We start from the raw sequence: 18,370 nt of genomic DNA, 5'->3' as shown, positions 1-18,370 counted from the left end.
TGAGGTACCTGCAGGAGCTCTAGGCAGATCATGATGTAGGTCTAGAGCCAAGGAGAAAAACTGAGACTTTGCAAACACAGGTTTGTGACCCACAGCACGTCACACATTGCTGGCCAGAGTCCCAGGACTAAATGTGATCACACAGGTGAGGCATGTGGGGGAAAAGAAAAGCAGTAAGGGGAGTGAGGGAGGGGGAGTTTGTTACTAAGCCTGAGCAACTCACTGGCAGCCAGTAGCCAGTGAGGGAGACTGAAAAGGCACAGTCAGAGAGAAAAGGGGGTTACAGAGACCAAGGTGACTTAAAACATAGCCACCCAATGCCACCAAGTACAACCGGACTAGGTAAGAACCAAGAAGACAGCTTGGGTTTGGCAGTGAAGAAGTGACCGCTGTTAGCTAAAACAGCCTCAGCGGAACTGTGGAGTGAAGGCTAGCTTCACACTTCACAGGATGGCAGCTGCTCGAGGGAAGATTCTACCTCTTCTTAGCAGAGAAGTAACAACTGTCTGTGCCACCACCCTGAGTTCTCCAGTGAACTTTGAGGACCAGCAAGCCCCTCACCAAGTCAAACCTTTTCCTGCTGTTCTCCAGAGAGGGCTTCTCCAGAGACTGTCATTGCAGAAACTCCAGATCTGCAACCCCCAAAGGGTAGAAAGCCCCGCAGCTCAAGATGGAGAGCTGTAGAGCTTGGCTAAGGAGAGCTGTTCAAGCCCGCTGGCCTCTCTGATGTGCAGGGGCACATGACCCTCGTGGGCCACCTCTTCTCTCCTGGCCAGGACACCAGGAGCATGAGTGATGCGCAAGTTTACAAAGTGGTGACCCCTCTCTAGGAGGAAGAATTACAGAGGGCCATCCTTCCCTAGGTGTAAGCTTTGGGGAAGCTGCAATTTACCAACAAGATATTCTGCTGCTTGCCTTGGTGCTGGGGCAGCCTGCACAACCCTAAGGTGCAGACTGCACGCTGCAGAGCTGCATTCCTGATCTTTGAGTGAGAGGCAAGTGCTGTCTGGGGCCTCCTCTTGCATCCTCCCCACCACTGGACCAACAGCTGGCAGAAATCATGATCCAAGTCTGCACCCCAGGCCTTCTCCCCAAGGAACACTGCTAGTACACCTCAATTTTCAGACATCAGGCTCCCATCTACTAGGCAGTGCTTACAACTCTAGCTTCCTGCTCAACCTCATAAGGCAGTGTGAGCTGCTTGTGGCTTGTGGCAAGAAAGCTCTGCTAGGACAGGGTGCTGATGCCTGAGGCAAATGCTTTCACAAATGCTCTTTATGCACGGACAAAGCTCTCAGCTCCCCGCTCTACTCCTGGGAGATGGCCCGAGGGCCTTTTCAGCAGAATCTCTGACTGTATCCATAAAATATGGATCATCTAATCTGGCTACACAGGAGCGGACACAACGTCACCCTCGATAAAGAGATGGGAGAAACAAAAATTCTTCCTCAAGTCACCATCAATAAGAAAATGTACTCCCTGACACAGAGCAGCAGGCCTTTCTCAAAGTAAGGGAAATGCATATCATTCATTCAGTCAGTCTGTCCTTCAGACACTGCTGAAAACTAGTCAGTTTGTCAGAGGAATCTTTCACAATTGTTGAGATCTGATTCTGTGACATAGAAAACATCCAAGACTAACACATCCAACAATTCAGTGTCATTTTGTGTAGGGGGAAGTGTGGTAAAGTGGATTGCTCTGACTAGCAGTTCTCATCCTAGCTCAGGCACTAATTCTTTGAGGCCTGTTTCCCAATCTGTAATGTGAGACAAGCAATCATCCCTTAAGGCCTTTTCACAGCGGTAACATTTGCAGCCCCACCCAAGTCACCGGGGGCCTACTTCAGTCCTAGAAGGTACCTCAGCCAGGACTCAGGAAGTTCTCCTTTCCCATGATTAGGAGGGAAGACCCAATACAGCCGACCACCCATGATATAGGTAAGTTGGTTTCATCATGTCTCATAGTTCCCCTGCAACCCCAGAATTACCTGGAATCTGAAGTGAAATGCTGCTAATCAAATACGATTCAGGTCATCAACAGAATAGTGGTCATGGCCACCCAAATTCATGAATAGGATTAGAATACTCCTGGTTAGGGACACTATCTTATTCTTGAGGACCGCAGGCTTTTGAAGGTGTCTGAGGACCAACACTCACTGAGCCGGTATACAGATGTGATGTCAGTGCGAGCAAGAGTGTGGAGGAAGCTGCAACATTCAGTCTGCTTATCACTTCCCAGGGCCAACAGGGAGCATCTCTCCTCATCACTGAAAAAGGCAAAGTTCCTGCTCCTGCATCGGGGCAAAAAACGTAGAGACAGATTAGTACAAGGCTTCAGACTCCATCTCCTCTTCTCTAGGATGTAGTGGAGGATGCAGAAAAGCCGTCGAGCCATCTGCCCGTAGATGAAACTGGATTCCTCATCTCACCGTTGCATACTGTATTTATACCCCCAAAAAAGAAGAGCTATTGCACATCATGCTGGGAGAACTGAGGGGTATGGTTGTCCGGTAGGTCAAAGTGGGGATGAAAACACCCCTCCTCTTAAAACCCCATCTCCCAAGAAATACAAAGCCCCTTCTCTCAACCTCTACCCATTCTTTGAGACCCCATGGTACCCATCTTTAATGGAAGAAAAAGGAACTGATTGCTCTAAATGGAAGTGTTGAAAAGGGACCATTTAAAAGGTATATTTGTCCTTAGGTTATTTCAATAAAAAGTGAGGGACAAGTGACACAATCTAGAGGAACAATGAAGAAAATCTGACCATAGTCAGAGGAATCTTTCACCATTGTTAAGGTCTGATTCCATGGCATAGAACAACAGTCTAGTCAACATTAAGAGGATTGGAATCACTAAGGGAAAGAAGTGGGTAAAAGGAAGATCAGGGGAGCTGAAAGAAATGATTATAAACAATAGAGATCTTGATACTCATGCTGTTGTATAAACTAACTGTTAAGCCTAATTTGCTCACTGGAGATTTGTTACAGAATTGAGTAATTTAAAAACTAGAAGTGCCTTAGAAGCTACTGGATTGCATCTAGCTGAACAATTTTTTAGGTCACTTTTAGTACTAAAAAGAGAATGTTTTAATGTCAGAACCCATTTTTAAAACAAAATTAACTTGGAAACCCAGGAGTTGATAGTAGCTAATACTTTGGAAGGAAGTGATATGAAAAACCAGATACTGTTATTTTATTTAATCCACACATTTGCCATACAAGGCAGGTACTACTCTTATCCTTTTTACAGATGAATAAACTGAGGCACAGCAAAATGAAGTTGGTGGTTAGGGAGTGGTAGAGCAGGACATAAGAACTTCTCTAGTTAAAGCAGTGTTCAAGGAGGGGATGGGATGGGGGTACTGTAATCAGCCATTACCATTTGTCCCCATAACTCAGGTAAATGTAGTTTGAAAGCCCGTGATGAGAAAACTAATAATAGCACCACACTTACTGGGTCCCCATCTCCCTGGGCTGGTCACTAGATTCTCCCCAATACCATGGAAGCTTCCAATCTCAAAACAGCATGTAATTGAAATCTACAACTAAGTTCAATTGGGGTAAGTTGATTCCGAAGTTTCATAGATCTCTTCAGTTTTACAATGTATTCCTACATTTACTATTTCATTTACTGTTGATAACAACTTATGGTGCAGGTTTTTTAAATCCATGTTTGTAGATTAAGAAAAGGATTCAGAACGGTTCAGTGACACGCTAAGAATTGCATGGCTAGAAAGTGGTAAAGCTGAAACTAAAACTGAGGTCTTCTACCTCTGTGTGCATTGCCTCACAGCATCTACTAAAGTCCTGAGTTCCAGGACAACTTAGAGAATTTAGAATTTAGAGAAAGGCCAAGAAGCTTAACAAATTGCATTTGAGATTTCCAAACATGAAAACTGGGTTAGAAGAACATGGCAAAGCTTCTGGCAATATGGCATGTTGAAGGGCTCTAAAAGGGCCACTTTCCTCCATATCTACAGAAAAATCCTGGACAAAATGTAACAAAGATGAATATTTTAGTACATTCTTTAAAGAAAGAAAGGGAAATCACTGGAAGCCAGTAACATAAGCAAAAACCAAACCCAGACTGGCAGGTAAGAGCGGATGGCCCAGAGCCCCTGGTGGTTTCAGCTGGGACTTTGGCCTTCAAAACTGGGGTTGACCTTCTAATGCCCACCCCAAGGACAGGAGATGTGACTCAGACCTGCCTGAAGCAGGGAGCCAAATTAAACTCCCTGCAGTCTGAAAGGGTTCAACTGCTGTAAAGAGCAGATTGGAAAATTTCTTCCTACCTGCCGAGAACACAGTTTTCACCTATTTGAGTTCCTGGAAAACATCAAACACCTAGGCTTATGCCACTGGGACGTGTGGGATCTGAATTTCCACTACCTGGTGTTGCTACCATGTTCCAGGAATTAACAGTAAAAAATCAGTCTTGGATCATTACTTCCTAAGGTTCCAGGAGAAGCAAATGCAAAACCTAGTCAGCAAGGTTTTCCTCAGTCCAGGATCCATATAAAGCCCATCTTTTAAAATGTTGAAAATCAGTTCATGTAACAAAAAATACAAACCATGCAATAAAATGAACTATTCACAAAGAGAGCTAACAGTGCACAAATAACTATATTAACACTAAAAAAAAAACTAGAAATGACAATAATCTGAAGAAGAATTTATAAGAGTGATTAAAAAGGTGAAATAATTAGAAAAAATAGAAGCTACAACGAAAAGATGGAACACTGTGAGAAGAAACAGCTATATATGAAAAATAGCAAAATACAAATCCTGGAAAATGGAAAATAAAGGCACAGAAATAAAGAACTATGTGGGTGGGTTAAACAGCAAGTTTAGTCATAGCAGAGGTGAGAATTAGTGAAACTGAAGATTATGTCAAGAAAACCAATCGAATTTAGCCTGGTGTGACAAACATAAAAAAATATAAAAAAACTAATTAAGCAAGAATGAGGATAGAATAAGTCCAACGTACCTGTAATAGGAATTCCAGAAGAGAGACTAAAAAGAATGAGAGAGAGGCAATATTCAAAGGAAGAAAGACTGAAAATTTTCCAGAACTGAAGAAAGACATGAATCTTCATATTGAAGAAACCCACCAAGTCCTGAGCAAAATAAATAAAAATAATATCATTTTTAACATGATGTCCATTTCTTTATGCTTACAGGTCTTTTGAAGTTGTCTATTTCTCCTACGCCTCCTTTCTTGGTTTAATTACTATTGACAGTTCAATTTCATGGAATGAATTAAATATAAAAGATAACATCATAAATTAATGAAATAAAAACAAAGAAAGTAGAAGAAAATAATCAAGGCAAATGTTGTCATTAATGAAGTATCATTATAAAAACAAAAACCAATAAAGATGGTCAATGAAAGAAAAAATGATTCTCTGAAAAGACTAACAAAATGGACAAGGCCCTGGCAACATGGATTTGCAATTTTATATTTAAAGTTATTTTTTCCTGCAAACTTTGAAGATGTTATGCTATACCTAGCTAAATTATCATTCAAGAATATATTTTAAGTATTATATATATTTAAGACAGGCCAAGACTCAGGACTGACAGTATTTATAACCCACAGATCTTCACTGAAATAGCTACTAAAATAGATACACTGTGAAGAAGAAGGGGACAACCTACTGTCAATATGTAATAAAATATATTACACGTAGACACAGCATGCAAAGAAATGGCTATGAGACCAATGGCAAAATTATTAGTAGCAAAAATAGATGCCACAAGAAACTGAATTATAAAGACACAGGCAATATGAAGAATAAAAGAGGGGATGTAACAAAACAATGTTTTCTAACTGTAATACTATCAAATACTAGCTTTTTTCCAATGTTCTTTTTTCTGGTTTTGAGTACATTAATTTATCAATCTTACTTAGTTTTTAAATTTAGGCACGTAAGTATACACACATCCTTTAGGGAGTAATATACAAGCACAAAAAGAGAACCTACACGGAGAAGATGGAGACGTCAGCAAAGGCTGAATTTCTTCTCAGACCCTGACGCCCAACGAACATAGAGAAAGAGTGACACCCAGTGGCCAGTCGGAAGGCAGCGTGCAGAGACTTCAGCCGCTTACTTGCGTGAAGTTGGGTCATTCCTCTGAGCTCAACACCCATGTTTCGGTTGCTGTGATTCAAGGAGCTCTGATATCTGGCGAGTGCTTTTGGGGATATGCAAGGAGCCGGTTCCCCTCTTCTCCTTGTGCCACCCCTCCCTCCCTGTTTGCTGGCTCATTTTCCCCTTCTGTGCCAAATGTGCAACCTCTGGTGCATTGGGTCCCACAACTGACCAGGCATGGGAGAATGTCGTAGTCCACCTCACACAGCACGGGGGACACTGTTCTTCAGTGTGAGAGGACCCCTTACAGCTAAGCCAGTGAAAATGTGATGACTGAATTAATTCAGTAGTGCTGACTTACTGTCATTTGAGGTAAATTAGCGTGAGGTGCAGAAGTCCAAATAGAAGTTATGAAAATGACACCTGTCCCCAATATCGTATTAAAACTGCCTCTCCAGATCACCACCCACAACAATGGCAATGACACAAACAACAATAAGAACAAGTGCCTGTGGATCATACACACACACACACACACACACACACAGTGCCAGGCACCATTCTAAGGTATTTGTGTGTATTATTAGCTCATTTACAGTCACAGCAATCCTGTTAGGCAAATGCTAACATTTTACACATTTTACAGATGAGAAAACTGAGGCATGGAGAGATAAATGTATGTGTCCAAAGACACAGAGCTGGTAAACCAGTGGAGGCACAAGCTGTACTCACATGGTCATGAAAGCCTTTTGGGCAGCCTGACTCCAGAACTCTGTAAGTCATTTAGCTACTGTGCTTCCGGAAGACCTCCCAATGGCCAGTCCCAAAGGCCTTTCCTCACTTGGCCCTGCTGTGTCTCTCTGATGACAGCACAGGTGTCAGCCCCACCTCCCCCACAGCTTGTTTCTTCCTCTCTGTGGCTCCTCTGTCTCCTCTCTGTGCTCTCTCTTCTTCCTCTGCTCTGTAAATGGAGGCATCCTCCAGGGTTCTTCCCCCATTCCTATTTTCCATTCTCTTTATTCTTTCTCCCTTTCACTGGGACTTCTCACCAGAATGTATTGGATTTAATGTCAGGATTTAAAATCACGAGGACATTTAACCAGAGTTCACTGGATATAATGTCAGGATTCTAAGGTTCCAGAGGGAAGGCCTTGGGTTCAGCCCTTTCACCTCTGGGGTCCTCAGTTCCCCCTGCGGTAACACGAAGGGGTGGCTCAGAGCAATGTTCTCACCTTGGCTGCCCACCAGCCACACCTGGGGTGCTTTTATCAATACCATTGCCCAGCCCCCATACAGACCAGTTACATGACAGCCTCTGGAGGGAGAACACAGGTATCCATATGTGTAAAGCTCCTGGAATCTTTGACTTCCTGTCCACTGGTCCTCAGCAGTGGCCTCTCCTCTCCATTCTCACCATTTTCTAAGTGCCACCCTGGGCTTCTCGAGTCTCCTGCCTCCAGATTCCCCCTGATGATGCACACCTACCCCGAAGCCAGGTTTTATTTCCTAGAGAAAAGGTCCAGTCACACAATATGTCACTCTTGCTCAGAGACATGCAGTGGCTCCCCATTCTCTGCCGGGCTAAGGACAGGGCCCTGACACAGACATTCCCAGGTTTCCAGAGCATGGACCCACCTTTGCCGCCCCAGTGCCCTTCTGGTAACTTCCTCCCAACTACATGAGTCGTTCTTCGAGCACTGACTCACTTTTCTGCCTATGACCTCTTTTCCCATCAACATCTGTTGAAATATTTTACATTGTGCAAATCTTAATTCCCATGCCACCTTCTTCATGAAGTTCTCTTGATATCCTTTTCTTCCTTACAAGTCCCCATAGTTCTCCATCCCTCTCCAGGAGCTCAGTGAGTGGTCTTCCTTGTTTATGGTTATTTGGACTCCCACATTTCTACATGGAGAAAATAACCTTCTGTCTCCTCTTCTCCCCATGAAGGGCAGGGCTTACACAGAGCTTCTGCCCCTTGGTCTGCTCTCTTCATTGGCTATTTCCCACAAGAGAAAGAATTTCAGTCTCTGTTCAGATCCTTAGACATTTCTTGGACCACATTTTCCCAGTGTGGGGAGCTATGTTGTGCCAATGTTAGGAGCCAACTCTCCCTTTCCCTGTGTACTTCCTGCTCCCAGGCTTTCGACTGTTTCCTATCCCCACGTAGGAAGCCCACTCCAAAAAGATGGGGCAATACCCCATATCTCTGTCCTTCCATGACAGGGTAGGTGGAGCAGGCTGGCCACCTTCTCCTGATTGGCCAGGCAAATGGGTCTGCTCCTCGGAACCAGCCTTTCTGGGTTCAAGGCAGAAAAGAGTAAGAGAAGCACTCTGCCCTCCTAGCCAATGCTGAAGTCACACATTAGCATTCAGCTTGACAGCTGAATGAGTGAAGATCTATATGAGACCTACCTCCCAGCCCTACGTGGGATCAGCACACTGCCCGTCTATTATTCCCCGTGTGTGCCCTTCCTCTGAAGGGGCCCTGTGGTTAGACAGGGTGGGTAGCAGGATCCAAGCACCAAAACCGCACCCTCAGTGCTTAACAGCACGCCCTTTGTCTTGGAGTTTTGCTTCCTTCCTTGCACAGAGGAAGTCCTCAGTGACCACCTGTTAAAATAAATTGAACTGATGCATTCTCTCCTTTCTATCAGTCTCTATATCAACCTTGGTGTCAGAATGTGCTTTTCTGGCTCCATGTTACCAGGGCACCCTCGAAGCTCAACTGCAAATCTGCTCAAAGAGAGGAGGGAACCCTGGGAAAGGCAGCCCAGCTCCAGGATATGCTCACTGTCAATACTCACATTGGGGAATAAGAATCAGGATCTATGTTCCTGGTGGGGACAAAGCCCATTTGTCCTGAACTCGTCGACTTTCCAATGAACCACTGAAGCCCAGGTATGACAAAGCCAATGATTTCAATGCTTTCTCCCTGGTAGAAACTCAGTTCATCCTTTTCTTCTGGCTCATAACTCTTCATGGCCTTACAGCGTCCTCTGCCTGTGGAAAATAGCACACAGATCAGCTACAGAAGACATGAACAGATGAGCCTCCCATCACCTTCCAATGCAATAGAAAATGAGGGATTCCCAGACTTTAGAATGTCAAGGACCAGTAACATTTCACTCCTCTCCCCACCCCAAAATGGGCAGGAATGACTCAGCACAATTGGCTTTTCGTTTTGCCAATCTAGGACATATTTTTAAAAGAACTACAATCCACTTTCACCGAAGAAAAGATGTCTTAACAAACATAAAAAAAGATATTCTCAGATAGTGGATATGCCTTAAAAATGAATAAACGTAGCTTATGGGAAACTGGAAAGCTCGCTGTATTGTCCTGGTTTGTCTGATTTTGCAACTGTCATGTAAATGCTTTGTCATGGTTGGCACAAATCCACAGACCAGTGTGTGAGAACCACTCGACCAGAGAAGCTTTCCATGTCCTTCCAGCTCCCTTGGCCTCTATGACTCTCAGTCTCCCCAACTGTAAAACGGGGATAATAAGAATACCTGCTGCTTATAAATATTAAAAAGAATCAAAGAGATACAGTGCACAATGCCTGGTACCTGGTCAACCCTCAATGAACATTAGCCTCATTACCACTGGTGGAAAAGAAAGCTGCTAATGACTTAGAAGGATCCAAAAGACTCCCTTTCTGACTATGGTAATTACTCAAACTGATAAATTGCCTAGCTAAGATCTAGCAATGACCTTTTGATAAATGTTTTTCTGTCCAGTTTACAAAGTACAATCTGCATTCACTTTCTCAGGTCTTCCCAAGAGCCTCAAAGGGCAAGGAAACGATCAGAATCCCCTTTTCCCAGATTACAGAGGGAGAGAGGGTACGTGATTTGTCTAAGGATCGCATGTGTGGCAAAACTGGGTCAAGAACTTAAAAGTCTTCCGACTGCTGGTTAGCCTCTCTATGAATCCTGCCCTGGTGGAGATAATGGCTTTTATGTGTCTTAGTTTCGATATTTGCTTTAGCTTCTCTGCTAAAGCTACTAGCCTATTTTTTCTGACATTTTTGGTCAAGTTTCTAGTTTGTGTTTTCAAGATCAGAAATTCCCACTGTTCTATGGGTTGATGAGATCTACCACGTGTTAAATATCTACATTGTATAAGAAACTGAACAGAGTGGTCTATGGATGTCATTTTGTTTGGTTCTCATAACAACATTGAAGTTGGTTTTATTGTATCATTTTACTAATGAGGAAGTTGCAACATAGGGCAGGTGGATTGGCCAAGACCACCTTGGTTTTAAGTTGGGGAGCCAGAATTTGAACCCAGAACTGACTTCAAAGCCTTGCATTCTAACAAGTCTGAACTGCTTTAGGAAGCCAAAAATCTGGCTTGTCATCAATAACTGATTAGATCTGATGTCTTGGTTCCATAATCCTTCTATTTCTTTTTTTGTGTTATTTGGGTTTAGCACTTATAAAATTGTATTTTGTGGTAGGAGTGTGTGGGAGGGGGGTGAAGGGGAGTTCTATGGATGAAGATGAACAGAAGGTATTTCTAGATGTCTAAAAAGTGTTGGACTTCATTATCCAGTAGATACGTATCTACACTACTTACAGATATGTGTGTGTATACACACATACAGAGATTATTTAAATTGTGTGTGTGTGTGTGTGTGTGTGTGTATAATTCATTTATTCAACAAATTTTTACTGAGTACCCTTATGTGCCAGGCATTTCTACTCTTCCTAAATTCAAAGTTAATTTTACAAAACTCCAAGGGAAATTAGAGAATGTTTTGACCAGAGATTGAAACAGGCAGCCCACAGGCTGCATTTGGCTCATAAAACATTTAATTTGGCCCACAACAGGCTCTTTTTTCACTCATGTATCTTAAAATCCATAATTGTTCCTGCCATTCCCTAACACCTTCCATCCAGGCCCCCTAGCATCTGTGTGTCCTGCCCACACCTGCAGGCATTTGTAGCTGCCCCCTGGATTGAGACCTCTCATTTCACAGGCAGGGAAAACCATGTGCACAGACAGAAACTGGCTTCCCTAAATCCAGTTCCTAGCAGAGACAAAACAGAAATTCACATCAACTGACTCTAAACCTGCAGATAAAATTGAGAGACAGGACAACATTATCTCCCTAACAATACTATGTTTTTGACTCAGCCGTACCAATCTGATAGGAGCCTGTCCAATCCCTCTTCCTGGAAAGGCCACAGCTTCCTGGATAATTCTTTAGGAACCACCTGCCAATGAAAATATGGGGTTTGCAAATACGGATTTCAAAAAATTGCAACAAGGAACAGAACAGTCCATCATTATAATGATGATGATGAGTATTGTTTTTTCTCTTATTTAAATGATAGCAAACGTTTATTGAGAACTTACTTTTTGCCAGGACATGTGAAAAGGTGAGAAGTTAGCAGACCTGGGATATTTTGTGACTCCGAAAGTAGTTTGTCAGTTAAATAACTAACGAACAATCCCTTCACATTTGAACTGTCGGATTTCTGCCAGAGCCACACACAGGTCCATGGTGTGAGGTAATGTTTACTGTCAATCTGTATATTTAAGTTTATCATATCCTCCAGCAGGAATTCTTAAACTTTAGTGTGAAAAACATCTCCTGGGAAGTTTATTTAAAATGCAGATTCCTAAACTCAACCCCAAGAGAGTCTAAGGAGGCCCAGACAAGTGGTCCCCAGTCCATACATAGAGAAACACTACATTGGCAGTCATGTGGTATATTTGCTCCTAAGTACAATGCCCATCTGAAATTTAGAGTTGTTACAATGCCCATCTGAAATTTAGAGTTGTCTCCAATTTCATCAGATTGTACAAACCTTGATTGTTAAAAAAGAAAAGAAAAAGACAGAAAGATAAAGAGCCACCCAGAATCTGTTCTCTCCTCCACACTGTGGATGCCCATATCTGAAAGCATGCCTACTCTGTTCTGTGCAGACCTCAGTCTGCTCTGGGACTTGCTCCCAGGAGGCAGATGGCTACTCACTGGTGGAAAGGGAGAGGCAGAGGCTCCAAGGCTGACACCAGTACCAGGCCCCGCTGACCTGTCACCAAGGACACGCCTTCCAGCTCGGACCCTGCTTCTGCCATCTTCACTGAGATTAACTCATTCTTGCAAAGTGTCAAGCACTCCCCTTCCTTCTCAGCTGGTGGAGTCACAGAGCACAGGGCTCTGCAGAAGAAGTGGCCTGTGAATAATGAGAAAAGCGATGGTTTTCCAAGGAGTAGCAGGAAGTGAAAAGGGATTATCACACGAAGTAATGTTTCTATCCAGAGCTGGAGTGCTTTTCTTCCTGGCAGTAAAGCAGACATTTCATGGGGGAGACAGTAAAAGAGGCCTTATGATCCCAGGAAAGCTGATACCAGGAAGAAAAAAGCCATTGAGAGGGAATTCAGTTTAAACAGACACCGACATTTCTAATAATCTATGAGAAAAAGGCTTAATTGGGACTTTATCTTGAAAAAGGGATGAAAACTTGTGAAAATATGTTTATATTGAACAGAATTTCATTTATTGTTGCAACCTCATGATTAAAATTAGAACCAAAAAGGAATTGATTAAATTAGTTTGGGTGAATATAATTACTCCAATAAGTTTTATAATAGCATGATATTAAATTTTTTCCTTCATGCAATATTTGTGTAATGCAATCCTAAGAAGAATCCTTTTTGCAAAAATATCATATGCAAATCTGGCTCTTTCCATGTGTCTGTGATGTCATCAGGCTTATCCACCTCATAGTTGTTAACTGGTAGATGATAACCTTGATGGGACTCTCACCTATAAACAGATCAAGAGGTGCTCCAAGAGGTTCCTCAACATCACCTTCCTCAATCTCATAAAAAACTTCAAGTTTTGCAACATTTGCAACTTTATTTTACAATCAAATTTTATCACATGTTTGGAAAAGTGTTTCTCGATTTTGGATAGACATTAGATTTACGTGGAAAACTTTCCAAAATATGCCAGTGCCTGGGCCCCGACCTTTAGAGATTTAATGGGCCTAAGTGGAGCCCTGATATGGGTATCTTAGTAAAACTCTCCAAGCAGCTCTAATATCAATCAGTGAGACCGACCAGCACAGCTGTTCATGTAATGTCGGTGTTTAACTGAGAGGAATGTTCAAAGTACTATTATAACAAGTGGGTTCATTTATGAATATTCCATGTTTCAATGATTTTTCCCTCCCTTCGTATCCTGCTTATTTCAGGGCCACTGGTAGCAAATATCTGAATAAGACCCCATCCCTACCCTTATGCTGCACTCACCTTCCTGTATCAGGAGTCCCAAGTATATTGTTTCCAGGTGTTTATCATCTACAGACACTTGGATCTCCGTATCCTCCACCAATATGCAGTTGAGCCAGTATTTGTGGTCAAAGAGGAGATGTTCCAGACACACGGATACATAGCCTAAGAAGTCAAGCCAACAGGATTTCTGAACAAAATGATTTCTGACATAGCTGAGCACAGAAGAGAGTGAGAAAATTCCCTCCTGAGCTTGATTCCCAGACCACAAGCCCCAACCTGCCATTTAACCGGAATTAAAACAGCATAAGAGGGAAAGCTAGACATTTTCTAGAATGAGTTGAGTCTTCTCAACTTCTATTGGGAAATACAAGTCATTTCTAAATGTTATTTACCATTTTGACATATTGTGGGTTTCCATAAATGCGTAATGAGATGACCAAAACCAACTGCCTTTTTCTAATATATCCATGGAGGTCTCCAAGTTTACAGTGTTGACTATGGGGGTTCCTAGTGCCCCCTTAAAGTTCTCCAGACCTGAGGTTCAAACTACTGTGCCCCTGATGATGCAGTGGCTGAAGAGGTGCTACATGGTTCCCCCTCAGTGAATTTCAGGAGTCCGGATTTGCTTCCACCTACCAGCTCTGACCCTGCCCCTCCTCCAATGCCCAGAAGATCTCTCTGGTAAACGCAGACTAAAAACTATGTATATTATAAAACTCTAGTAATTATACATAGTATTTTAAACATGGCCATAAACATGACTACTCACATACATTGCTTCTCTTGAGCCTTCTTCTTTTTCCTAAGATGCAAAAGCCTGTCTGTTTCCATCCTGACTATCCATTGTGCTGATCTAGGCCTTATGTATCTTCTATAATTGCACTTTTGAACTTTAATGTGCACACAAATCACATGGGGATCTTATTAAACTACAGATGCTTAGTGAAGGTCTGAGATAGGGTTGAGCTTCTCTTTTTTTTTTTTTTTTTTAACAGATCCCATGTGCTGCCAATGCAGCCGGTCTATGGAGCACAGTTTGAATAGTGAGGATGTCTGATCGTCAGGAAGGAGTTGTGTAGTGTGGACAGCAGATCTCCAGACCATAAGAGGAGAAGTTATACCCTATGTCTTCCAGTCATGAGTCGTCTTGACCCTCCACCCCTGCACAAAATCTGTCCTTGTGTATGTCGGCATGGAGCCCAGCATTTTCTGAGAGATATAAAACATCCATCAAATTAGGTGGCCTCTTGTTTTGTTTGGCTTTGCTTTAACTTCCCTATTATAAGTTTTTCTCTCTGGAGAAGGCAGGTGAACCATTTCCCACCACAATGGAACTGATGCTGCATCCCAGTGTCCTTCTTTACCTTCTAGAAAACCCTGCAGCCTTAGGATGCTATAAGCAGATAATTTCCCTATTTCTTTCTTTAACTCTTTTCCAAATACATGCGATAACACATCTGGAAATTTGCTGTTTACTATGTTGAGCAGCTACTTTGATCTTACTCAAGATTAATTCCCTATAGTTTAAAACACACACACTAGCACCAGGTTCACATCTATTTCAGTACTTTGAACTTAGTAGATGACCAATAACTGTTTTCCAGTTGACTGGTTATCTAATAAAAAAGGATCTCCCTGGACACAAAAAAAGCAAACTTCTTCATATGGCATTTTAGAATAATAGTTAATATTTGCTTTAGATTTAGTTTGAGGCATTTTGTGATATTTCAAAAGTTAATCATCTTTTTTTAAGGCTCTATTTCTCTTAATTACCAGAGCCACACCAATTCCTTAATGTCAAGCCCTACAAGTTGGCTAAACTGTGGAGGAGGTCATCCTCCACCTGCTGGCTTTGTATCATACCTAAATTAAGGTACGTGGAGAACTTCCAAATTTCCTCCATGGTCTTGAAGGTGATGAGAAACTGGGACCTCTGAGACTGGATACTGACCAACCTTGCTGAGAGGTCCTACGTAAAGAAAACAATAAGTCAGCCTGGGATGACAGAAGTGTCCCATTAGCAAGCTCGTATACAGACCAAATACTCTGTATGAACTTCTTGATTATGGCATTGATTTTTACATCACCAAAAAATGGAAACAACTTAAATATTCATCAATAAGAGATTGGCTAAAATAGAGTACAATTTATCCATAAAGTGAAATATTGTATTATACAGCCACAGAAAAGAAGAAAGAAGCTCTTTGTGTACTGATATAGGCTCCAGATATAATACTGCTATACAGCAGCAGCGAAAAGAAGCCAGGGAATAGAACTATGTGCAGAGAATGCTACTTTTTGTGTTAAAAAAAAAAAAAAGTGTATGTGGGAGGATAAAGGAGGATGATTCATAGAAGGCATCTTGAAAGCAAATTTGATTGTGAGTCTATGACTAATGATTATTTTTATTAATATAAAGCTGAAAACAGAAAAACCAAGACACACAAAAATAATCATCCCAGTCCTCACCCCTAAAAATCATCAATGTTAGCACCTTCATGTAAGAACTTTGAATCTTTTTTCCTACACGAGTTTCCATACAACTATTTCACATACATAGAATCACATTGCATAAATTATTTTGCAATCTTCTTTTGCTGCTAAGCAATATTTTGCAGAGCATCTTCCATGTCATCACATAGTTTACACCATTCTTAATGGTTACATAGGCCATTGTTGCATTAACATAATGCATTATTATCATTTCCTTATGGTTTTACGTTTGGATTGTTTCACATTCTTTAAAATCCTAAATGGTACTATGATAAGCATCTTTATAGCTAAATCTCTGCGCACATTCTTAATTGTTTTAACAAGTAATTCTAAGAAGTGCAATTAGAAATGCAAGGATATGCACATTTTCAATCCTAAAATGCAGTCACCCAACTGTGCCCCAGGAAGGCATTCCAACTTACATGCTCATAAGGAGAGCGAGAGGACTATAAGCCTCTTGGGTTTGTTTTTGTTTGTTTCTTTGTTTCTTTGCTTGTTTGCTTGTTTGTTTTTTAGAATCTTGTTGTGTCGCCAGGCTGGAGTGAAGTGCAGTGGCGCAATCTCGGCTCACTGCAACCTCTGTCTCCCGGGTTCAAGCAATTCCCCTGCCTCAGCCTCTGGGACTACAGGCACCCACCACCACACCCGGCTAATTTTTTGTATTTTAGTAGAGACAGGGTTTCACCATGTTGGCCAGGATGGTCTCGATCTCCTAACCTCATGATCCACCCACCTTGGCCTCCCATAGTGTTGGGATTACAGGCGTGAGCCACCGCGCCCAGCATGGGTTTTTTTTTAATACCTAAAAAAAAAAGCAGGTCTGAATCACTGCCCAGACTTAGTTTTCCCTTACATCTGTTGTTTGTTCAAGCCTCTGGAGTTGACTATAACAAGTAATGGTCAGAACATCCCTCCACCAGGTCAGGGGCTGTCATCAGTACCAACTCCAGGAGCCCTATCATGAGGGAAACTTAGAGGCAGAAGAAGATAGAAGAATCCAGAAGAAAAGCCCCAGTTCAGTAAAATCAGAACTCTGGGGTTCCTTCTGCCATACCAAACCCCAGGAGGCCCCAGATCCATCATTAGGGAAGGGGTGCTAGGTAAAAATCAACTTATAGAGAATTTACTACATCCCTGGCACTTCACCCAGAGCTTTATGAGCAATATGTCATTTAACTCCAACAAAAGTCCTATGAAAAGAACGCAATGACAGTATTTAGTCCATTCCAAAATGTGCTTTGATCACATTTAACCACTTCTGAACTAAAAGATAAGGAAGTGTGTCATCAACCATAACTGGAAGCATTTGTTTTCTTTTTTGGAGGTACATAAAATAACAGTGCATTTTATAGTCAGTGGCATCTTAGATCTAATGAAAAATGACATTATCCCTGTTGTATATTCAAGGGGGCCAAGGCACAGAGAGGTTAAGCAAATTGCCCAAGGTCACCTTCAGGGAGTACGTTGCAGAGAACCTTGATTAGATTTCAGATCTAGCTGACTCCAGACCTCAACTTTAGCCCACAAGTTTGTCTGACTCAAGCTTCAGCCCAGCAGACCAGCTCTCTCAATCAACCCTGCTCCTGCCATACCAAATGAGACTCAAAATAAAGGAAAATCTACAGTACCAATAGCAGCCAATGTCTCCCAGCTCCTGAATTCCAGGTATTAAAAAAATAAAATGAAATTCCAAAAAACGTAGCTACTATTTATAGAACACATATCACCAAACACAATGCCAAGCTCTCTACTGATACCATCTCATGTTTTCCCCCTGAAAAACCAGACTTTATCTTTTTCTGCTGCATGACATTTAGACCACCTTTCTCTTTCAGTTTGTACCAGATTCCTGCAGAAACTGTAAAAAGTAACTAGAACATATTAGTTTATTATGTAAAGTAATATTATCCTTTCCCTACCTCTAGTCGAAACTATTTTTTTCCATTTCTGACTTTAGTTCTCCTCCTTAGTACATCCTAAACCGTAAATAATTTGATCACACCCTTCTTTCTTGGTTTTAACAAATGAAGATATTATCTACCTACTATGAAAGATGAGAAATTGGTTTATTTACTTTATTGTTTTTTTCTCCTCTCACCCAAGTATTTATAAGGTATTGTTGTTTAACTGGCAATCTTAGTACTTTAAAAATATATACTTAGTGGTTACCAGGAGCTGAGACATGGGGATAGTGGGAGTTATTGTTTAATAGATGTGAAATTTCAGTTTGAGATGATGAAAAAGTTCTGGAGGTTCATAGATTGTGAATGTACTTAGTGCCATAGTGAATTGTACACTTAAAAAATGATTAAAATGGAAAATTTTATGTTATGTATATTGTATCACAGTAAAAAAAAGAATTTGAAATTATCACATTAGAAAAAAAGTATGCTTAATGAGGTATGTATTATAACAATTACCATTCTATATAGGTTAAGTAACTTGTCAAAGATCACACAACTAACAGAAGATTTAAAACCAAATTTTCTCTGACTCAGCAACTCCAAGTTACCCCATTCAGAGCTCCTGC

At 41.7% G+C, this 18,370-nt stretch overlaps 1 protein-coding gene across 1 annotated transcript in view; it reads right to left on the bottom strand.

The window, feature by feature from the left end:
• Positions 1-18,370, bottom strand: part of SH3TC2 (SH3 domain and tetratricopeptide repeats 2) — a 61,737-nt gene that overhangs the window by 27,826 nt on the left and 15,541 nt on the right. Inside the window, exons 4-9 of the mRNA XM_011985392.1 lie at positions 15,211-15,316; positions 13,366-13,509; positions 12,083-12,284; positions 11,245-11,318; positions 8,901-9,096; positions 2,157-2,290 (exon numbers count right to left, since the gene is read on the bottom strand). Of these exons, the coding sequence (XP_011840782.1) occupies positions 2,157-2,290; positions 8,901-9,096; positions 11,245-11,318; positions 12,083-12,284; positions 13,366-13,509; positions 15,211-15,316 (856 nt within the window). The remainder of the gene's footprint in view (positions 1-2,156; positions 2,291-8,900; positions 9,097-11,244; positions 11,319-12,082; positions 12,285-13,365; positions 13,510-15,210; positions 15,317-18,370) is intronic.

This window comes from Mandrillus leucophaeus, unplaced genomic scaffold, assembly GCF_000951045.1.
Source record: "Mandrillus leucophaeus isolate KB7577 unplaced genomic scaffold, Mleu.le_1.0 Scaffold282, whole genome shotgun sequence".
NCBI lineage: Eukaryota > Metazoa > Chordata > Mammalia > Primates > Cercopithecidae > Mandrillus > Mandrillus leucophaeus.
Note: the sequence above shows the minus strand (reverse complement) of the source record. Positions and strands in the feature narration are given on the sequence as shown.